A 24,348-nucleotide genomic window follows, 5' to 3' on the forward strand; every position below is an offset into this window, starting at 1 on the left:
TTTTTTATTTTTACTTAAACTTTTCTGCTATTTTACAAATTACACTCTTACAGGATTGAAACCTTAGAAGAAGAAATTATTTCAAAAGGAGTTAAACTTGTGATTATTGACTCTGTTGCTTCTGTGGTAAGAAAGGAGTTTGATACACAACTTCAGGGCAACATGAGAGAAAGGAACAAGTTCTTGGCAAGAGCAGCAGCCACCTTGAAATATTTGGCTGAGGAATTTTCAATCCCGGTAAGTTTTTCTTTTTCTCTCTTTTTTCATTACCTTTCATTTTTTAAAATATTAAGTTCACTGACATATCAAGTGATATAATTAGAAGGAAATGTAAAACCTTTCTAAAGATAGCATAGTCTAATTGCTATAGCAAACATTATCATTTTATTAAATTTGTTCATTTATTGAAATTATTTTATCCTTTTTACAGTTTGAGCCTGGAGGAGATTTGTTTATTGACATACAATATTATAAATTTCAAGTGTACAACATAGTGATTAGATAGTTATATAATGTACAAAATGATCACCCCATTGCTGTTGGCATGGCTTTCAGTAGTGGGAGTTGTGATCAGGAATGAAGGTGAAGATATATTTCAAGGGTTTGTGGTAGGTAAGCTACCAGGTACAAGTGCTGACTGAGTTTTGTTCCCGTTAGCAGTGTGTGGGAGAGTTTTACTTGTTCTTCAGCCTTACCAGCATTTAGTATTGTCAGGCTTTTCAGTTTAGCCATATATCATCTCAACAGAAGATAAGAATTCCTTAATCTGAGATAAAATTTAGTTATGATTTTATAATTTTTAGACTTGTATTTGGAAAATTAAAATCTTGGGCCTTGTAACATAAAGAATATGTACCAATAGTGTAAACTACCACACAACCTTTGAGATTTTTAAAATCAAGCAATAAGTCAAGGGAGAAAATAAGGCATATAAAAGATTTTACATATTTTAGTGTCTTTTAACTTCATATTTTGGATTATATGATGTAATTCCTGGTGAAGTACTATAAAGTTTATCATGGATGATACTCATCTTTTAAATTTTATTATAGCTGCTTAAAATGATAAAATCAAATTCATGTTTTCCCAGGTCAGGTCAAGGAGAATAAGGGCATCTAAAGATATTTTATATCACCTTGACTGGTGTTGCTCAGTTGGTTGAGCATCATCCCACAAAGTGAAAGTTCAATGGTTCTCTTCCAGGTCAGGGCACATGCCTAGGCTGCGTGTTTAGTCCCCAGTTGGGGTACATATGAGAGTCAGCCAATCAATGTTTCTCTCTCATGTTGATGTTTCTCTCCCTCTCTTTCTCCCTCCCTATCCCTCTCTCTAATAAATAAATAAATAAATAAATATTTAAAAAAATTTTGTATCGAGAATAAGAGAATTTAAAAAATATTTTATATAGTTACTTGATTGAGTGAAAAAGTATATGCTGTATGCTTATGTTATTAATACATATGCATACGTTGGCTCTAGAAGAGCTTCTAGAAACTATTGGTTGCATCTGTAGAAGGAAAGTAAAGGCCAGAAGGGAACTTAACTTTTGATGCATTGGATCTCATCCATTTAGTCATCACGTCTTATAGATATTACCTAATACCTCTTTAATTTAAACAATGCTCTTCATCTTTTAGCAAACCTGGTTGGTTCTGTTTCAATATATATTCAGTATCTTATTACTTCCTACCACCTTCAGTGCTATTACTCTGGTTCCTGGTGGTTAAAAGTACCGGCTTCAGAATTAGATGTTGGTTTGAACCATAGCCTCTCTGTTTGCTAATTTGATGGCCTTGAGTAAGTTACTCATCTTAGCTCCAACTTTTAGTTTCCCATTTGAAAAATAAGGATAATAATATCTGACCCCTGGGGGTGTGAGGTTTAAGTCAGATAAAGTCTGTAATGTTCTTTGCACAATGTTTGACTCATTCAGTAAAAGGTAGCCATTAGTTACTTCGTTCCAAATGCCTGTTATATTTTTATCTGTCTTTTCCTAATATTTATTTCCACAAGGCTTCAAGCTCCTCAAAAGGGAAAATCATGTTGACTCACTGTCATATCCCCTTTTAGCTGTTTTGTTGATGGATATTATTGTAGTATAGACCCTCCTATACCTGGTTAACTCACTCATTCTTTGGATCTCTCACTCTCTCTTTTCCTTTTAAATTCCACCTTCAGCAAATGTGTGCAAAACTCAGTGCTAGGCACTGTGAGATCATAAAGATGAATAAAACATAGTCTTTGCCCTTAAGGCTTCTCTAAATAAGTTAATCGTAGGAGACAATTATTTAGCATTCTGTGGTATAATGGAGAATGAAATAAGTATCTTGTCTACTGTTCTTATTCTGTTTCTAACGGATATATGTAAGTAGTTTAGTACCCACTTCTTTGTCCTTTCTTGGGATGATAGATTATACAGAGAAATAAAGGCAGGTAACATAGATCTTTGTAGGCTCTAGTTAAACTCTTTATTATGTCTAACCTTGACCCTTGCTGTTCATTCTTACTCAGAAAGAGAGTGCTTGTTTGGGGAAAGATAGATAATGGTTCAACAGTTAAAGCACAAGCATAAGTCCAATGTTGCTAAGAAAACATTAGAAGTGAAAGGAAGTTGTGGCTCTTATTGTTTAGCATTACTGAAACTGGAAAAGATGGGGTTCATGCTTCCTGTCACTACCAGAACCAGTAAGTAGAGACAAGGATTGAATCTTTATGGGTGCTTTATACAAATGCCAGCAATCTGAGAAGATGGCGGGTTATGTATTCTCAAAAACCATCTTAAGTAAGGGTTTGGGAAAAAAGGTTAATCAGATAAGACTTGCAATATGACAGTATTTTCTTAGTATTCCTTTAACTGCTGATCAACAATTCTTTATCTGCATCACAGAAGTTCCCTTCCTGGATGGAACACAGTGGCTCAGATATCGTTGCAGACTCCATGGGGCACAAAGGTTGAATAGCTTGTAGACCTCTTGGAGTCACGTAGGTCATGCATTCCAGTTCCTAGAATAACAGCTTTCCACATGCATTACTCACTTAAGCCTATCAACTCTAACTATGGCTAAAATCGTAAATCTTGAGTTCCCCTATACATTAATCATTTAAACCCTGTCATTAATGTTTGGGATTTGAAGTCTCTTTTAAGATCAGGGACCTTACTTAGCATCTCAGAGTTGGTGTTGTTTTACTGGCAAAAGTAAGGAGTAATTGAAATTTTTCTAGTTTATTTAAATTATCTACAGTCTTTTAAAAATATTTTTTAAATATTTACTTATTTTTTAGAGAGAGGGGAAGGGAGGGAGAAAGAGAGGGAGAGAAACACCTATCAGTTGCCTCTCATCCACACCCTGACTGGGGACTGAATCTACAACCTAGGCACGTGCCCTGACTGGGAATCAAATCAGCAACCTTTTTGCTTTGTGATGTGAAAAATGCCCAACCAACTGAGCCACACCAGCTGTTAATAAATAGCTACATCTTACTGAATACTTACTTTTCTTCCAAGTGTTACAGTGAGTACATTTCAAACATTTTTAATTTAATACTTTAAATAACTTTGTGAGGTAGGTTATATCATTCTTGTTTTATATATGAAGAACTTGAGGCTTATAATGGTTAAGTAACTTTCCCAGAATCACATGGCTAATAAGTTGAAGGAGTAGGGTTTGAACTCAGATCTGTTTTGATTCCAGTGCATGTGTTCTTATACACAATGGGACACTGTTTCCTAGTGCAGAAGTCAGAATTATTCTGCTTCCTAGCCTCTTATTGACTAAAAACTACTTAATATTCAATTCTTTCTTCCAATCCTTTTTCAGTGAAAGGTTTCACACCTTGCTTTATGCTTTGTTGCTTTGCTTCTGTTAGCGGTATCAATATTTCAAATAAGAGAAATACCCGAATACTTGGAGCTTTGTTTGCATTTTCACTTATATAGAAATCATATATGTATGTCAAGATTACAACTAATGCCTTTTATCTGCCAATCAATATGCTAAAGATTTATTGGGTGTCTATTTCCTAAAGCTGAAATCATCAAACTTGTAGCTTCAGTCCTGTGATAAGTCTACTGTCTTCGGAAAATAATTATGAAATATTTGTACTTTGGACCTCTTCTGGGGAACATCTGAAGTACAGATAACCTCCTAAGATTCTGCTTTGAGGTTTAATGAAGACTCAATATGTGTGTGACTGGACAGGAGATATTCTAGTTTCATGGCATTGCCAGATGTGTTCAGTAAAATCGCTGTTCATGATTTTAATTAAAAGTCCCTAGGAACCTACAACCTAAGGTAGTTTTTATAAGCATCGTGACCTAAAGGATCTTTGGTGTATGTATTTGAGGGAGGGGCAGGTCTGACACGAACTGGAAAGTGAGACTTACAGTTATGTGGACCGAAGTGCACTATTTTAAAGAAATAATAAAAATGTTATAATGTGAAAAATGTTTTTTTGCTCCTAGCTTTAAGTTACCAAAATTGGTTTTCATTTCTTAGATTGTATTGTAATAAATCTCTTGTTTTCTTGTGATCTTCAGCTTAGTTTGCTATGTTGTCCAATAACATGGGATTTGCCTTGCTTACAGTCTTAGAAATGCCCAACAATAGACTCTTCTTTTACTTTTCTCTTCCAATCTTTGGGAATCATGCTTTTAAAGGTAAACATTATACAGAGGCAGCATGACACAGTAGAAAGTACCCAGAATTTTAAGTCAGAAGATACGAATTTAAGTACAGAATGTATTTCAGCTAGCTTGTGATCGCGGACCAGTCACTTCTCCTTCCTGAGTCTCAGTATCCTTTCTGTAGAAAGGGGATAAAGGTTCCTGCCTCATAAGGTTTATTATTATTATTGCTAATAATATTAGTAGGTGAATAATAGTAAATAATAGTAAATATATATTGCTAGATTACTTTTATAGAGGTTTTTATAGTATGCAAAGCACTTTTATATAATAATTTATAGGAAGATAAATATATGTAGATACACACATGCACATATATACAGTTGACCATCCATATCCATGGGTTCTGTATCCACAGATTCAATCAACCTGGGGTCAAAAATATTTGAAAGAAAAAAAACACAATGTTACGTTGTTGCTGGTGTGTACTACGTACTTAGGCCTACCTTGATTGCATCTGTACTGAACATGTACAGACTTTTTATTTTCCTTGTCATTATTCCATAAACAATACAGTATAAACAACTGTTTACATAGCATTTACATTGTACAGTATTCCCTCACTTATCGCGGGTATTACGTTCTAGACCCGCCCACCCCCACCCCCCTGGATAGGTGAAAATCTGCGAAGTGGGGACCTTACATTTATTTTAGAATTTATATATATTTTAAGGCACTATAAATCCTTCCCACACACTTATAAACTGTTCCCAGTCCCTTATTAACCTTTCCCACTCCCTTATTAACTTTTTCCACACTTTTATAAACACTGCTTCTGTTCTTAAACATATTCTACACCCTTAACCCTATGTAACTTTAACAACATACATATACAGTACCACAAAATCCCGCAATATAGCAAAAAATCCGCGATAAATAATTAAATATAATATTTAAAAAAAATCCCGCAATACAGTGAGGCCGCGATAAGTGAACCGCGATAAAGAGAGGGACTAATGTAGTCAGTATTATAAGTAATCCAGAGATATTTAAAGTATACAGGAGGATGTGTGTTGGTTAACTGCAAATATTAAGCCATTTTCTATAAAGGAGTTGAGCACCCTTAAGTTAGTATCTGCAGGGGGTCCTGGACCAATCCCCAATACATACTGAGGGATGACTATATTTACCTATATCTCTCTATATCTGTATCTGTATGATATACATGTATGAGAGTACTTGTAGATTTTGAAACGATGTGAATATTAGTTGATATTTTCATAATCAACGTAACCTGAATTAGTGGCTGTTTTCGGCTTTGGTTGTTTGAATGATAAATCAGGATTTTCTAAATTCAGATAATGAACTTCTTTATAGCTAAAGTAGTTTCGGAATGTTTTCTTTTAAGATTTATTTTAAAATTAAAATAAACATCTGTCTGATTTCTATATTATAATTATTTAAAGAAATAGAAATAGTGGCTTAGTAAAAATCATGAGATGAGTGGTCAATAGTACTTGAGGGCTAGTAACATTTTGGGGAGCTACAGTGAGGTTCCTGCTCTACTAAGAGCAAGTTTATCATTTAGTGATAAGTCAATGTGATTATTTAAGAATAAATATTTAGGAACTTTATGTTTATAAAATACCCTGCAATTGTTAATAAGCCTACACCAATGTTTATCTCTATATTTTGTGCTGGATTTCCAGACACCATTGTGATGACTTATTTTAACTCTGGAGTTAGCTGATGTTTGTCTGTATAGTATAAGAGATCTTCAAAGCTTATTCAGTTGTTCAGTCGCACTTGGTTTTTCCCAGAGAAGTTATTCTGAAAAACTACAGAAAAAAATTATAAAACCTCTTCTGTTTATTTCAGAACCTCAGATTTTCTGGGACCTCAGAGTTCTAAAATGTAACTTAAATATGCCCTTTCAGAAGTTAACTAGCTAATATTTTTAGAGTAACCATTGTTAAGGCATTTTGTAACGATACAGTCTTTGCGTTCAAGAGATGTTAAGTTTTTTCCGAGGAGCAACTGTTGCACAAGCTTTGAGCCCATGTAGTTGACTGCAGCCTTTGCTTTCTGTTTACTAGCCAGGAGTCCTTCTTCCAGAGAACGTTACATTTCCTGGGTCTCAGAGTTCTGTCACACAGCCCACATTTTTGGTGTTGCTTTAAGGGATCTCTGATGCAGTTTATGCAGCTTTGATTTTTCATTAAACTAAGTGGTAAACATTTGGCATTTGTGACACATGTGGCTAAACCTTTTTTAGACAGTTGTCTCCACAGGTTGTTGCTCTGTATTGTTAGAGAGGGGAAGCGGGGAGAAAGAGAGGGAGAGAAACATTGATCCGTTGCCTCTCACATGCCCCCCACCAGGCACCTGGCCTGCAACCTGGACATGTGCCCTGACTGGGAATCGAACCAGTGACCTTTTGATTTGTGGGTCGGCACTCAGCCCACTGAGCCACACCAGTCAGAGGTTTCTTTTCTTTCCTTTTTTTTAAAAAGCAACTCTATTGAGGTATAATTTACATTATCACAAAGTTACCCTAGGAGGAAGTTTTGCTTCCATACAAAGATTGATAGATTCATGAGCAAAGACCACATTTCTTCATTCATTTATTTATTTATCCTACAATATGAATTCATTTCTTACTTTACTGCTAGGCTACTATATATCCTGTTGCCATTATTATTCTTATTATGCTATAATTTTATAGATTCTGAAATAAAATTAATTTCTCTATCATTTTGTTTAGAAATTATACTCTAATGTGAAAAAAATGCTAATAGATGAAAGAGCTTAGAAAGCCACCTGCTAGAATGATTTTAAATACTATAACCCATCTTATAGTAAAGATGTTAAATGGGATTTCTAAAATCAGGAGAAGTTGATGCAGTGGATTCAAAACAAAATGATACTTTGATGGGGTAAGGGAAGAAAATATTTACTTATATTGACTGTTGTTTATTGCCTGCTAAGTGTATATTTTTCTTTCTTCCATCCTAATGGACCCATGATTTTTCCCATGTCGCCAGTAAGCGTCAGGAGACTTGACCCCACCCTCAGGTCAGGGGTAGGACTTGTTGGCCCAAACGTTATCTACTCTCCCTTGCAGTCAGTGGTTCAGGCGTGAGAATCTGACCTAATTCTGGCAAATAGGGTACAGGGAAAGTCTTTAAGCTTCTGGGAATGTTCTTCTTGCACTTACAAGAGATCCATGAGCAGATACCTTGTATCTTCTGCAGGACATGATCAAGGAAGCATGTAGCCCCAGTTACTACTGTCAGACTGTTTCCAGTAAAGTAGAGCCAGCCTTAGGCTGAAGCTGGCATGTTGAATGGCAGAGCAGAGAGAGAGAAAAGCTATGGGACCGTCATGACATTTTTGAGCAGTCTGTTTTCTGAGTTTCCAGATCTGTAATCTTTGTCCTTGTGGTTTAAGTCCTTGGCACTGAAATTGTGGTCCGTTTACTGGCAGCATCAGCAGCACCTGTGAGCCTGTTGGAACTGAGAAAGTTCTGCCCGAGCTGCAGGCCTCCAGAACCAGAATCTCCATTTTAATAGGCTCCCCAGATGATTTATATGCACAGAAAAGCTGGAGAAGTGTTATTTTAAGCCACTTTGAATTGTGCTTTTATTTACTCACTAATGATAACATTCTGAGATGACATCCTAGAGTTTTTTCTCTGAGTTACAACTTCCTTCAAGCATGCCGTATAGAAGTAATGGGGGGAGGCACCATTGCTGATTATAACGGAAACAGCATTGATTGGATCATGATAGAGTTTTTAAAAGTCTCATCACACTTTGACTGATGTATGGGTTTTTTTTTTAGGGGGAAGGTTGCTTTTTATAGTTATTTTTAGATGAAACCTAAAACTGTAGTCCTTATTACTTGCGGTCAAAAAGACCCAAATGTTGTTTTTGGCAAGTCAGGAGATATGCGCTTAGCAGTGCTGGCTGAAAGCCAGCTTTGAGAGCTGCATTTTACCTCCCTTAGGATTACTCCTTCTCATTCTCTCCTCAGCTCCATTTCTATTTCAGCTAGATAGAGTTTTGTACTGTATTTCTGTTCTAGAACCATTAGTCTCTGGGGAGTGACTCTTGCATACCGCTGCCTTTTAGGCCAGATGTGTGTTTCAGTCACATGAATAGAGAAAAGAATTTTGTTCCCCTGCTATAAATTGTAAATTATCTGTGTATATGAGGGTTAAATATAGTAAGTTAAATCCAGTAGCAATCTAGGAATTTTATTTGAGAAATTTTCCCCAGTTTTTATAGAGTTAGATGCAACATTCCAAAAAAGCAAAACATAATAAAATTCTTGTTTGCCCATTTTCTAAAGGCCTTAACGAGCCTGTGGCAGGATAAACTGGATGATTCAATTCACAAATTAGATGATCATTTCTATGATTAACTGAGAATAAACTGTGTCTGTGGTATGCTTTAAAGTGAGAGTTACCAAAGGTCTGTATTTACTCAGAAAGATCTTAGCTCTAAAAGGAGTACTTTTAAGAGAAATGCAACTATGCTGACTGATTTTATGATTACTTGTTGAGTTCATACTATGTGCTAGACATTATGCTAATTACTATGGAAATTTATCTCTGATCCTAAAATCAATCATTTTATCCCCATTTTAGACATGATAAAATTGAGACTAGAAAGCTTGAATAATGCTCCTGAGATCATAGCGTTAGAGCCCAGGACTGGTGCTCCCAAGCCCATATAGGCCCTCAAGGAAATGAAGTAAAATTTAAAAATAGAGGTACAAACAGCATTTAGTGAGAGCACAGAGGAAGGGGGAATGAGTTCTGACCAGGAAGATCAGGAAAAAATAATTTATTTTCCTTCCTATTTGTAGACTTCCTTAATAGGATCCTCTTGACTTCTCTCATCTGTTAATGGTATCACAATTTTGTTGGTACTAAAAACTCAAAACCTTTGATATTTTAATTTTCTACATATTCTCACTTTGCATCAATCTGTAAAGCCTTTTATTTCTTAATAGAGTTTCTTACAATCTCCTATGGTCCATTCTCACTGCTATAATCCTAGTTTGATCTACCACTCACTGTACCATCTAGGCCAGTAGTTATCAACCATCGGTGCACCTAAGATTCATCTAATGGTGTTTTGTCAACAGGTGATTTGATGCATATCAAAGTTGAGAACGACTTAGCTAGGGCAGTGGTCTTCAAAATTTGATCTAGGGACTCCTGGGTGATGGGGGGTGACCCTGGGAGTGTGCCAAGTAGTAACTATTGTGATAGTTATTCTAAGATGTTATTTGCCTTTTTCGCTGTGTCGATATTTGCACTTGCAGTGCCTCACGCAAATAAGGCAGCGGCACCAAACTGTATTAGTGATCAGTGTGTTCTTCACTGCCGCACACTTGTGGAAAAAATGTAGTTTTGCTTACGAATGTTCTTGTTGAATCAGTAAAAATTATTAATATCATTAAATCTTGCCCCTTGAGTACTTGTTTTTTTATTACTCTGATGATGTAAATACTCGTAAGGCACCTGTGTGTTCTGAAGTATCATGATTGTCTCAAGGAGCAGCACTTATGCAGTTTTTTTTTTTTTTTTTTCATGGAACACTATGACTGCTAAACAAGCTATGATTTTTTAGACTTTGCTATTTGACAGAAATTTCCCCCAAAATGAACAAAAAAGAATTTTATCATTGCTAATGATAGAAGTTAAGCTTTCAAGCAAAAATGAAAATAATGGAAAACTTCCTAATACTTAAAGACTTTTTTCTGATGAGACTGATGGTGTTTGAAATGTGTTAACATTAGGGAGATCTTCGTAACAAACAATTTCCACATGACAAGTGCATGGTATTATAAGGTCATTCAAAGTGCAAGCTAGAACAATGGATTTTACGTAACAAAAAGTTCATGGGTAAAGCTTCAGAGTCCAAGTTGCAACTCACCTTTAAAAAAGGACCACATGAGTTTTGGTATACTATCAAGGGAGAATATCTGTAGTTATCTGAAGAAGTCATTGAAACACTTCTTTTTCCAGCCACAAATCTGTCTGAGGCCAGATTATCTTTGGGTACTTCAGCCAGAACTGTCCATTGCAACAGATTGCAGAAGTAGACATGAGAATCTAGCTGTCTTGTATTGTGATTTGCAGACATAAAACAGTGCCATTCTTTCCATGAATTTTTTTGAAAATAGTTATATTTTGCAACAATGTGTTGTTTAAATTATAATACAAAGAGTTTATTATTGTTACCTTAAAATAAATGGATAGATAAGTATTTAAGCACTTACTTAGTGTTCATTTCTAATCCGTCACAAGTGGATGAAAGGGGGCTCTGTAATAAATCTAACCAAAAGGAACCTCACATGGTGATCTGTCATAAATTCCTGGCTGGGCAGCTCGGGTGGGTAGTCACCTCCCAGGCCTATTAAAAGGTATATTTTTGCCCTAAGCAAGCCCTGTCCATTGTTTTTATGCATCTACGTTAATATACCTTTGAAATGCTTCTTTTTCAGACCTCTTAGAAGCATAACCATCTTCATGAGAGTACATAATCTTGTAAACTATCCTGTGATCCAGTCATAGGGATTTCTCTGTCTTGCTTTCTCCTAGGTTCACATAATCCTCCCTCCCTCCCTCCTTCTTTCCTTCCTTCCTTTCCTCTCTCCCTCCCTCCCTTCCTCCTTCCTTCCTTCCTTCCTTCTTTCCTTCCTTCCTTCCTTCCTTAATTCCAAATGTATAAAATAAACTGTAAAACTGTCATTCTCTGGAGCATTTGAGATCTTGCTTCCTGGCATGTCATCTGGCTTAAATAAATTCTTACAAAAATTCTGCATAGGTTTGGATGTTTCTTATGTTAACACAAATATCAGTGAATGTGACCCACATATAAAAAAGATCTTTGGGAACCTCAATAATCTCAAGAGTGTAAAGGGGTCTGTAGTGGGTTGAGTGTTCCCCAAAAAGATATGTTCAAATCTTAACTCTGGTACCTGTGAATGTGATTTTATTTGGAGATAGCATCTTGGCAGATGTATTAAAGTTAAAATGAAGTCATAGTGGGTTTGGGTGGGCCTTAAATCCAATTACCCATATCTTTGTAAGAGAAAGGAGATTTGGAAGAAGAGACACAGGAGACACATAGGGAAGAATGACATATGAAGACAGAGGCAGAGATTGGAGTGATAACAGCTACAAACGGAGGAAAACCAGGGACTGGCCCAGCGCCACCAGAGGCTGAGAAGAGGCAAGGCAGCGTTCTTCCTTAGAACTTTCACAAGTGTCAGTATCTTGATTTCAGCCTTACAGCCTCCAGAACTGTGAGAGAATAAATTTCTGTTGTGTTAAGCCACTCCAATTGTGGTACTTTGTTATGGTAGCCTTAACAAACTAATACAGGGTGAGTCTTGAGACCAAGAAGTTTGAGAATCTTTAAACTAGGCTGTTATAATTAGCTACCCATCTCTTTTCTTTCAGATTTTGTCCTGTCAGTACATGCTGCTCACTTCTGCCAGATTACTTATCTCAGCACAATTATTCTGCTTCTCTTATTAAGCAACTGTCAGTGGTTCCTTATTACTTAAAGTTCAACATGAAGTTCAAGCTCTTAAGTTTGTGTTCAAAGCCATTTCTAATCTGGCCCTAACAGACTTTCCCACTGTGTGTCCCACGTTCGCTAAGAGACCCTTTGGAATGTTTCCTTGAGTGTGCATTCAGTATGCATTCACTCATTTATTCATTCACCAAGCAAAAATGCCTGGCCTCATTGAGTTTTTATTCTAATACTGTGTTTTCTAATATGGTAAGCACTAGCCACAGGTGGCTATGCATTTTAAAATTAATTAAACTGAAAACTAAAAAAATTTCAGTAGCTGCATTTCAAGTGTTTAATAGCCACATGTGAGCAGTGGGTACTGAGTTGGATGGCACAGACGTAGAGTGTGCCCACATTGTAGAACGTTCTTTCATGTAGGGCTGTTCTTATGAGTAGTCCACTCTATTCACCTTGTCCCCAGATCGCCTTGCATTTTTCTCCCTTTTCAGCATTCCTAATTATACCCTTCCCTGCACTGGCTCTCCCCATCGCGCCCTTCACCCCTTTCCTGCAGTTCCCTGAATTGCTTTTCTTCATGTTACTCACCGAAGTCAATCTTTGCTTCTGACTTAAATATTACTTCTTTTAAGATTACTGTAGTTGGATATAATCCCTTATTTCTTTTTTCTGTAACTAATTTTATTCTATGATGTGTTTGTACTGACCTGTGTTTGTCGCCTGGCATGTAGGATAGACAGGTATAGAGATGACTGGATAGACAGATCGATCCTACTAGTTTATTGAGGTTGGTAACCTTGTCTAATACACTGTGGCAGACTTACCATCATATTGTAAATAGAAGAAAAGGAAAAAAGACAGATAAAACAAACATTTCATGAATGTATTAATCTTAAAACTATATTAAAAAAAATCCTCCCAGGCACAACTCTAGTTGGTGAGGGCATCTCAGGAATAAGAATTATAATATTATAGTTAGTTTTTTTGTTTTTTTGTTTGTGAGGGAGTGGTAGTCTTAGGTTTTAGAGCCCCTCTAATTGTTTTCCTAGGTCTGTCTTCTTGGATGTCTCATAGGCTCTTCAAATTCATGTTCAAAACTGAACTTCAAATGCGCGTGTAGCTCCTACTGGCCAAAGGTGAGAAAATTTGACTTAAAAAAAAAACCAAACTAAGAAGCAAGCAAAAATACACCCTCAACACACATTGCAACACATTTAATACATAAAAATTACCTGTATCATAATAAAAGAAAAATATTCAACATCTCATTGGAAACCATTGAAGAAGCTAGGGTACTAACTCCTTAGTCTGAAAAGTGACAATTTAAAGAAAGAACTCAGAATTTACCCTATCTTTTGTATTGACTATACTTCAGGGAGATTAAGTAACCCTTTATGGAAGAATCCTAGCTAACAAATAGGGAAGGAATGGTGGAAATAGATCATCATCATTTTGGGATCTCTAAGGAAAAAAATCACCGATTTAGTCAATAATTATCAATGGATGAATTTTGAATGGAAGGTTAAATGTGATTGTTTTGTTTCTTTACCTAAATGCACATGATGCCCATTTACTTAAATATGCACCTAAATAGTAGTAAAACCTTCAGTTTGAATTTTCTCACTTAGATATAGAATATACTTTTCTTTTTGACAAAAATAACACAGAAGTAATGTGTGTTCTTTTCAGTGTATTATATAAGAAGCTACATGATATTGTAACAGTTCTGGGAAGGTCTTGGTGTCTAATAGAGGGAGGAAATGGAGTTGGAGTGGACAGAACTAAGAAGCAAATAAGAAAGGAAGAAGAATTGGAATGATCGGAAAGACTGCTCAGTGAGAAAGAGGATGCTGTTTGATACCACATTTTATTCACTTGGAGTTAACCTGAGACTGGACATCTGCCAAATAAACTAGTAGAAATACTTCTAAAAATATTGCATCCACTCTCCCTTTATCATCTTTCTGGACTTTGCTAGCAGCTTGAGTGAATAAAATGATTACCTATACAGTTTTAACCCTGAACATTGATCTTTGTCTCATTTCTGAACTTCTAGCTTTTCCAGAATATAAATAACCACTTCCAGTGCTTCCAACAGCAACAGAAAATGTTTGTTGACTGCCTTATATTAGACTGTGTATGTATATATGTGTATATATGCACACATATCTATGTATATGTATATATAGACATAGGTGTACACACACACATATTTTTTCCCTTACTATTCTGGAAGTAGTCTAGCTTCAAGTGAGATTTAATCCAGTGGATTCAAATGATTCCATAAGGACTCAACCATCTTTCTCTTGATCTTTCTGTTCTGTCTTCAGCGTTACCCTCATTTTCAGGGTCTACTTTTGGCATAATTGCTTTAGACCTATGTTGTCTCTTCCTTTTTAGTCCATGTTATTGAGGTTCATTGTGATTGGACTAGCCTGGTCATATGCCCCCTGCTGGACCTGGATGGCACGCTCTACCCCTGTTGTTAAGGGTGCAGCATCTCCCAGAACACGTGGATTAAGGGTCTGGAGGGAAGGCTTCCAAAAGAAATGCAGTATATTTACCAGAAGAAGGTGGAATTAGAAATCAGTTAGGTACAACCAACAACTGTTTGCTGCAATACCACAGTGAGGTTTATTGGATGGAATTGAATTTAATAGTGAATCAAAAAATGCTGGTACTTTGGAGAAAGAAAAGGGCTGAAATGAATTCTTTGGGAGTAGATTCCTGACTGCTTGCGTTCTCCCTTGCTTTATGGCAATAGCTAACTATTTCTTTCCAGAATGGATTCCTCTAGCTTTATGCGCTTCTGTCATCCTTGCTGGAGGGAAATGATGTCAGGGAAGTAGGGAGTGTGAAGGAAAATAAGCATAAGGTCTTGTGTCCCTGTAGCTTTAGTGCTGCCTGCCAGACCCGCTGCCAGACGCATGAAAGGCCTCGAACCAGCTTTTGTATTGACTTTAGTGGGTGAACTTTGTCATTCGTACATAACACATAGAATATTTATCAAATTGCATACTTGTACCACAGGAGTTTGATGTTCTTTGTTAGTATTGTCTAAAATTACATGTAATAAGGCTGTATCCTTGCTTTCTAAGCTTGCCAATGCAAAAAAAAGTAGTATTTCCTTTTGGAGCCTGAAGCTTTTTCCGCCCCCCAGCTCTTATTTAAGAAGAATATGTAATTTAGATGTTTGAATGGGAATAGGGGAAGTAGCCAAAAACTTTTCAATAGTCCAGTTAAAATACATAATAGCATGTGTTTAAAGTAGATCTTGGAGGAAAGATTGGAAAATCCTGGATAAAGTCATACATCATGTACCTCAAAGGCATGCCTTACTAAGTAAAAGTAGGAGAAAGCAATATGTATCCTAACAGGGGGTCAGGGGTCCTTACTTAGGGTTTTCTGTGGCAACATTATTCCCATCTTGGTAGTTGAAGTGCTCAAAGAAATTTCCAACTTTACTTAATCTTCTGAATTTTGTGTTGAGTTAAATGCCATCATGTTCTGTAGCTTCACAGATCTGCACAAACACTTTCCCTATGAATTTATAAAAAGGAATATATATATTTTTCTGTGTTAAAATTGTGATCACCTCACCCCCACCTTGGAAGCCTGTGGATAATTCACCTCATTTTAGTCACAAACATGGATGAGGGGGCAGTCTAACTTAAACATGTGGACCTTTGCCCCAGGCCAGCATAGGTTCTAACCAGGTTTTTATGTTTTGGGTGTCTGTAGACCTCATTTCTCTCATATGTAAGATAGTTATTCATTCATTCATTCCACAGATTTTTAATATTAGTCACCTTCTAGGTGCTAGGGTTACATCAGTGATGAAAACAATGAAGATCTCTTTCTTGATGCAGCTTATGTTCGAGTGGGGGGAGAAGCAATAAACAGGATTTGTATGTTAAAGATAAGAATTACTGTAAGAAAAGCAAAAGCAGAGCCGGGTGAGAGAGATGGGGAGTAGGAGGAGAGCAGGCACAGGATTATGGTCAGGACTGGCATCACTGAGAAGGCGACATTTGAGCAAAGACTGAGGTTTTCCAAGGCTCCCTTTGGTTGCAGTCTTGAGGATAGACTGTAGGGTGACAGATCCAAGCAGAGAATGGTTAGGAGGCTTTCCTAGAACCTGGGTGTGAGATGATGGTGACTTAAAGCAGTGGCTCTCAAGATAGTGAGAAATGGTTGAATTCTGTACATATGGGGGAGGTTTAGCCAATGGCATTTTATGATGGTTTGGATATGTCAGTGAAACAACAAGAGGAGCCTAGACTTTTGGCCTGAGGAACTGGATGGATGGAATTGCTGCTAACTGACAAGAGGAAGACTGTGGGTAGAGCAGGTTTTAGGAGGGAAGATCAGGAGTTCAGTCCTGTATATATATTGAGTTTGAGATGTGTGTTAGGCATCTGCATAAGGATAATGACATTTACCTGTAGTGTGGTTGTGATAATAAAACATGGTGAATGTAAATCACTTAGCATAGTGCCTGACATAATTATCTCTGTGACACCAGAGAATATATTGTGACATGAAACAAGAATAATGGATTGTAAAATGAATATTCAGGGAAAAAGAACTCATAAAATATAATAGGAGAATTTTAAAAATAATAGATTGAAAGATGGAAGAAATTTTCCAAAAAATGAAAGTCAAAGAGATACAAAAATATTAGAGAAATATTAGAAATAATAGAAAATCCATGAAGGAAGTCTAACTCTTTTCTAATAGGACTTTGAGAGAGACAGACCACAGAAAATAGAAGGGAAGAAATTATCACAGTACATGAAGAATCTCCAGAACTGAAAGACACGAGTTTTTGAATTGAAAGTGCTAACCAATATGAATGGGGGGAGGCGGGGAGATATATTACCAGGATATTCCAGAGCGCCAGATAGTAAAAACAAGTCACAAAGAAACAGGGATTAGTAGAGTGTCAGAGTTTTCAAAACAACATCGAAAGCTAGTAGACAATGGAGCAACGCCTTGAAAGTTCCGAGGGAAAATGATCACAAACATAGACTTCCATGGCCAGCCAAACAGCCAATCAATTATGAGGCTAGAGTACAGATATTTTCAACATGCAGGGTCTCAAAAATTTATCTCCTGTACTTCCTTCCTCAGGAAGGTATTGAGGGATCAAAAAGAGAGGTAAGGTCATGAAAGAGACGTGCAAGAAAAAAGAAGACATGGAAAACAGTGCGGAATGCTGGAGAGAGATGAAGGAAACTCCTAGAATGATGATGGAAGGACGTCCAGGATGACAGCTGACAGGAGGTCTAGAGATGACCGGTGCAGATGCAGCAGGCGGATGTAAGACCCGGGAAGAGGTCTCCGAGAAGCAAATTGAACTGAGACATGATGTGTTGGACCATTCTGAAAGTTTCAGTTTTTTCAGAGAGTTAGGGCATGAACTGTTGCTAACTTAAAGGAGCTTCCACTGCAGAAGGGGGTACCCACAAGTAAACAGTCGATCACAGTATTCTGTCAAGGCTTGTGAGGTTTATACTCTGTTCCTCGACCACCCACAGTTGGAATGGAGGCTTAGAAATCTAGAAATCTACTCCTCGAGCGCCTGTAATTGAACTGGCGAAACAACAGCTTGGGGTGACTGTTGGGTTAGCTCAGGAATAATATAGTCCCTGCCACACTCTAGAAAAGAAAGCTTCAAAACTTTTTTCTTTTTCAGGGGATGGGCAGGGGGAGACCATTGATTTTTATGAGTTGAAGGAATTTAAATTTCATATGATATATGTGTATGTATTTGTTTTTATTTTTGTATCTATGACACTATCACGTTTATAAGAACTTTTTTTTTTAAATGACTGCACAGTAGTGCAAGGGCAAAAACTTTCAGTTGTTAATTTTAGATATAGAAAGAAACTGCATTTCCTGTGTAATAATATACTTGATCCTCCTACATGAGTTATACCCCAATGACTTATGCCAATGAAATAATGTCCTCCCAATAAATTACTGGAGTTTTTTCTTATGGAATTCTTCACTATAAAGTTACTTTATAGTTGGGGATTGATTAAAAACAAATTAAAATTTCACTGTATAAATTATTCTGCCTAATTATAAAACAATTTGGTCTAAAGTTTGCTCTTTTTCTTTTGTATAACTTTGCTTATAAAACAGAATAAAATGTAGCAGTTTTTTGTTACATCAGTATTTCTCATATAAAAATGGAACTATGTTTATGTCTCATCTTATCTGTCATTTGGTCAGTTAAGATATACACAGATAAGTTAAGCAAGTATATAAAGAAAAATTGCAAGGGGAGAAAAAGATAATCCAAATGGAGAATACTACTTACTAATATTGTGTAAGATTTTATTGTAGTTAAGTTTTTGTAACATATGGTCATCCAGGGGACTGGGGACATTAGCTAATCCCCTCAACAAACATTGACATGTCACGCTTTGTGCTCGGTCTTGGGAATTCAGGACAAGTTATGACATCATTCCTACCTACTTCTTAGTCCAAAAGAAAGAAATATGAAATATAAGCAATAGAGAGTTATAAGTGCTATAGATAATATTTACCAAATGACTACAGAGAGAAGGCCATCTTAAGAAAAGTATGTATTAAGAAGACAGACGTGGCGATGTCACACTATTTGCAGAAGGAGCAAACATTTCCATTTGTGGCGTGGAGGCAGGCCCAGGGAAACATGTGAGAGCCATCTCCTGGAGCACGCATGCTGCATGCAGGAGTTGAAGCCGTTCCCCCTACACAGTGTTTCTCATATTTGTGTGATTATAAGAATCACTTAGAAAGTTAAAACAATACAAGAGCCACATTCCTAAACTTCACCTCAGACTGGAAAAATCTTCAGAGGAGGGCTAGGAATCTGTTTTTAATAAGTGCCCTGGTAGTTCTTCTTGTAACCAATTTATTGAGAAAATTCAGTTTATTAGAATATAAGCAAGTATTGTTTCCAGAGTTTTCTAGTCTCTGTAAGATTTCAAGCAAGAGCACATTCCACAGCGTTTCTCTCTCTCCCTTCTCCCTCTGTGTGTGTGCATGTATATCTTGTTATTATTGGAACAGTCTCGGCCAGCATAAAACTTTGGTAACTAGTTCCTCCTGGTGCAGGCTAGACCTGTGACTCAGGCTGCCTGTGGTCTAGCTCAGAGATAGTGTCCTCCCTTTTCAGGATCCAGAGACTATGTTGGCATGTCCAGCCTTCACTGGGTGGCTCAGCTGGTTGGAGCTATGCCTTGTGCACCAAAGGGTTGTAGGTTCGATCCCTGGTTGGGGCACGTATGGGGCATGGGGGGCGACCGATCTATGTTTCGCTCTTTCTAAAAAAAATTAATAAACATATCCTCGGTGAGGACTATAAATCAATCAATCAATCAATAAATCTTCTAGTATCCAACGTCATCCAGACCCCTTCTCTTGGTGAGGACCCTCACAGAGAAGGGTAACCATGGCTACCCCCACTGGCCCCTGTTTATGATCCATTCTTCATATGGTGTGTGTACTCCTAGGCACCCCCTTTTTCCATCTTTCTTTTACTTCATGCTTCTGCCCTTGGGATCAATCATTGGAGCCAATAAGGCCCTCTTATGTGCCCTCCAGGGGCTGCAGTCCTTTTCTTGCCAGGCAAGCTGCATGCCTCACAGCCCTTTGCTGGGGTTTGGGCTTTGGGCAGAGACTACTCTAGCTAGTCCTCTTCTTTCAGAGATCTCCAGACAATTAGCTACATATATCTCTAGGATCAGGTGCTTATAGCTTCTGCAGCTCATTAAGCGGTCAGCTTGGGACCAAGCTCCCAGTCTGTCCTTCTTGCAGACATTTTCACCTCCCAGTCTGTATGACCAGCTTTCTTGAAGTGCTTGCTTAATGATGCCACCCCCCTGAGTCCAGACTTCCAGGTTCTCCCTTTCCTTGCCTTAGTTCTGTCCTTGGAAGTGTTGGTTGAATGCGCCAGCCACTTACCAAACCTTGGGGAAGATATCTGGACATAATTTTTGGTGGCTTCCCTCAGATTTGGGCATTTACTGCTTCTTGCTCTCAGCAGTACCTTCATTATCAATTCTGGGACAATAGGACAAATGCCACTTAACATCATGATCAGGTAGATTATGATCAGGTAGGTTTAGAAACATTGCAGGTAGAGGAAAATACAATCAAATTTGTATTTTATAGTGTTTAAAGCATAATTTGAATAAAAATCTCTCAATGGGATTGTACCTTTGCTAATTCTATCAGAATTGAAGTAACATAATTTGTCTGCTTTAGTGTAAAAAACAAAGTAAATGTATGTATGGATCTTTCTTTGTACAGTGTTAACATCAGTAACTTCTGAAAACCTGGTTGTGTATATGACAATGCATAGGTTCAGTGTGTCTGATGGTGCCAGAAGACCTGGAATTCATTGATGTTTTTGTTTTTTAGTTAACTCGCAGGTTTCCCAGTTCTATTAATTGGTACCTTTTGGGTAAAAGGAGATTAGACCACTAGGTGGCGCTTTGTAATTAGAAAATGAAAGTGCTTTATTGCTACCGTTAGAATTCAATCTAGCAAAGCAATGCTCAGTGAGGGAGCTGGTGGCAGTCCTAAAACACAGGTTTAAAATAAGAGAGAAGGATAAACAGAGAGAAAAGAAGTAATAGGTAAAGAGAATAGAAAAGAAGAAAGGAAACAGGTATATTGTGAAGGAAGTTGTCAAATGCGATCAATTGCCTCAGGAAAGCGGTTCCTATGGCATTTGTTTCTGTTTCATTTCTTTGATTATTCAATTATCTGACAAATATTTAATGAGAGTCAGGGAATCTGGCTGAGGGTACCATGGTGAAAAGATGTTACACTACCTTCTGAGTTTATAGGTAACTTAAAACATTTGAACTTAAAATCTTGACCCCTTCTTTGTAGAGCATATTAAATAATATGGAAAAGAATACTTTTTAATTTTAGTTTTATTTGTTTTATATCCACTATTTCATTTTTCTATGAGCTGAAACCTCTTCCCACCTCCTGGCAACTATGTTTTCTGTCTCTAGTTACATAAAAAATGGAATCATACAATATGTGGACTTTTTAAGTGGCTTCTTTCACTGAGCATATTATTTTCAAAATTTATCTATGTTGTAGCATGTAATCAGCAATTCATCCCTTTTCATTGCTAAATAATATGCCATTATATGGGTATCCTTATTTTGTTTATCCATTCATCAGTTGGTGGAGATTTGGTTTGTTTTTTGGGAGGGCTATTATGAATAATGAATGCAGTTACGAGTATCTATGTAAAAGTTTTTGTGTGCACATATGTTTTCATTTCTCTTGTTTACATACCTAGGAGTAGAGTTGCTGAGTCATATGGTAACTGTGTTTAACATTTTGAGGGGCTGCCAAATTGTTTTTCAAAGTGGCTTCACCATTTTACAACCCCATCAGCAATGAATGAGGGTTCCAATTTCTCCACATCCTTGCCAATACTTGTCCTTTTTTTTTTAAAAAAAAATTAACCGCAGTAGTAGTGGGTATGAAGTGGTATCTCATTGTGGTTTTGATTTGCATTTCCCTAATGTGTAATGAGGTTGAGAATCTTTTGATGTGCTCATCGACCATTTGTACATCTTTTTGGAGAAAGGTCTGTTGAAATCGTTTGCACATTTTAAATTGGATTGCTCGTCTTTTTATTATTGAATTACAAAAGCTCATTTTGTTTTCTGGATATGTCTTTTCTCAGATATTTGATTCTCAAATGTTTTCTTTCATTCTGTTTTTTCACTTTCTTGCTTCTTTGAAGCACAACTATGTTTACATACATAAGAATGCAATATTTACAACATAATGAAATAAGGTTGTTTAGATTTATTGCAGTGAGTGTGCTCAATTGTGTCATGGATGGTGGCTGTGAAAGGGGATGAACAAGGTGCCAACAGTTGTCTTTGATTGATACTTAAGGCTGTTCCCTAAATCAATATGGAATGCAATTATGGGAGGCCCCCAAAGAGCTAAACTGCTAAGAGTCAAACGTAATGCCCTCTAGAGTGTAACATGCCTTCTTCATACGATCTGGGTTACCCTAGATACAGAGTAGTAGAGAAACACGAGGGGCTGGCATAGTGAGAAAAGAATAGTTGTTTCCTTTTTTTGTGGTTCCCGCAAGATGTAGCTAAAAATAAAACAAAAACAATAAAGGACCATCTGGTTCCAGCAGGGATTACAGAGTAGTTCTACTTTTGTTAAGTCACCATTGGAGCAATGCCTTCACAATCGGTTAACTTCATAATGCTACAGGCTTTTGTCTTTCTGTGACTCAGGTATAGCGAAAGCAACCCTTTGGACACAAAACTTGCATTTGGATGGTGATGGGGAGGCAGGTGGAGAAAATGGAGTATGCATCTGTCACAGCCTGACCAGAGATGTTTCCCTGTTAGTGATTGAGCAGGTACAAGGCTTTGGTACTTTGATGATCATGGAGTGACGCACTTAGATGATCGTGAATTGCTTGCCCATCTTTTTGGCCAGTTTCTTGAGTAGTACATTTGACAGAATTCTTTGTCTTCTTACCACACTTTAAACTTGGCAACAAAGTACAGTGGCAGCAGTGAAGATATTTTTTAAGTTGACTTGATAAATTAAGAACTGGTCATCTCTGACAATGATAGGCACAGATAAATGATCTTTTTTGTTCTTTTTTTGTATCAACAGTTTGAAATAGGACATTGAAAGTTTTCTGAGAAAGATGTTCATCTTAAGATTTTTTTCCCTGGAATGGTCTGTCAGATTCAATACAGACTCTTGGCCAAGACTTCTCAGCTGGATTATTGAAGAGATGTGGGTTTTGTAAAGTAGCCTGGCACATGCTGTAGTGTTTTTAAGTTTCTTAAATTTTCATTTTTTTTTTTACAATATATGAACTAATTCCAGACTATAGTTAACACTTCTTTAGGTGAATAGTTCCCTGACCTTTGCTTCCTAAGTGTAACAAGTAAACCTTTTATAATTACAATGCTGTTGTCTCTTAAGAGAAATCCTTCAGATGGATGTCTTATGACTGGTTTAAGTTCCTCAGGGACATTCTCTCCTGAGTCCTCTCCACACCCAGAAAGATATTTTGTATCTTTCCGATCTTAATCTTGTGCTTTGATAGGAATGAGGAGATGAGTCAGGGAAGTGTGCTGACACTAATACTTCTGGGGAAGGTCGCACAATATAATTTCAAATATGAAGTGGCATTAACTGTCAGTTTACTCTTTCAGGCTGATGGACAAATTTGTAATCATGAGTATATTGCATAATGGTGACATAATTGAGGGTGTAGGCTTATCCTTTAGAACATAGCCCCCAAGAGACTTGTGTTCAGTACATAATGTAAAGCTATTTTAAGGTGGTTGTGAAACTCTTTGCTGTCAAATAGCAGGGACTTTTCCATCCATTTGTATCTAGTTTTCTTTGGAGGTGACGCTGTCCTTGATTAGAAAGCAATCGACTCCTCCATGTCTCACTAGCCTCTGTGGTTAAGGATAGCTCCAATGCTATTAAAATAAACTTGTGTATGATAGCTGCTCTCTCAGACTGAGGAGTCGGCACCCTCTTAGTCCTGACGAAATAGTTTCATTTGACATTTTCACCGCCTCTTAAGATTTTGTCTAGTGTGTGATGAGGTGATGGCAGTCTAGGGAGATAATTGATAACTTTGGGCCCTGGGCTCGGAGATAGGAGATCTGTCACAGAAGAAAGGTAATGATCAAAAGAGTAATATTTGTTGTTGACCAGCTCTGACTGTGAAACATTTAAGGCATTAGGGTTCTAATTTGAAAGGCTAGTATAAAATTAAGTATTGGACACTTACTCTGTGCCTGTCACTCTGCTAGGTACTGGGAAGTTAGAACAAATAAAACATACTTTCTGATCTTGAGATACTTACATTTGGGGGAAGATAAGACATACAGGCAGATACTATTTTTCATAGATTGGGGTCAGGACCTTTCCCCCCCACCCCATTGTGAAAGCACACACAAAAGGGGGGTTACCAAATGATTTGAACACTCCATCAGCTGAGGTGAAAACTGTTTTTATAAAAGGCAAGAATAAAGTAAGTGCACAGTTCAGAACAGTGATGGCCAACGGGAGGGAGGCAGGAAGACGGGATTCAGGAGGGGACCATGTGTAACTTCATCGGGATGGGGAATTTTC

At 37.2% G+C, this 24,348-nt stretch overlaps 1 protein-coding gene across 1 annotated transcript in view; it reads left to right on the forward strand.

Annotated features, from left to right (window-relative positions):
• Positions 1 to 24,348, forward strand: part of RAD51B (RAD51 paralog B) — a 556,308-nt gene that overhangs the window by 44,060 nt on the left and 487,900 nt on the right. Inside the window, exon 7 of the mRNA XM_090271032.1 lies at positions 54 to 237. Within this exon, the coding sequence (XP_090127158.1) occupies positions 54 to 237 (184 nt within the window). The remainder of the gene's footprint in view (positions 1 to 53; positions 238 to 24,348) is intronic.

Source organism: Furipterus horrens, unplaced genomic scaffold (assembly GCF_987537825.1).
Source record: "Furipterus horrens unplaced genomic scaffold, mFurHor1.1.pri manual_scaffold_3, whole genome shotgun sequence".
In the NCBI taxonomy this organism is placed as follows: Eukaryota; Metazoa; Chordata; class Mammalia; order Chiroptera; family Furipteridae; genus Furipterus; species Furipterus horrens.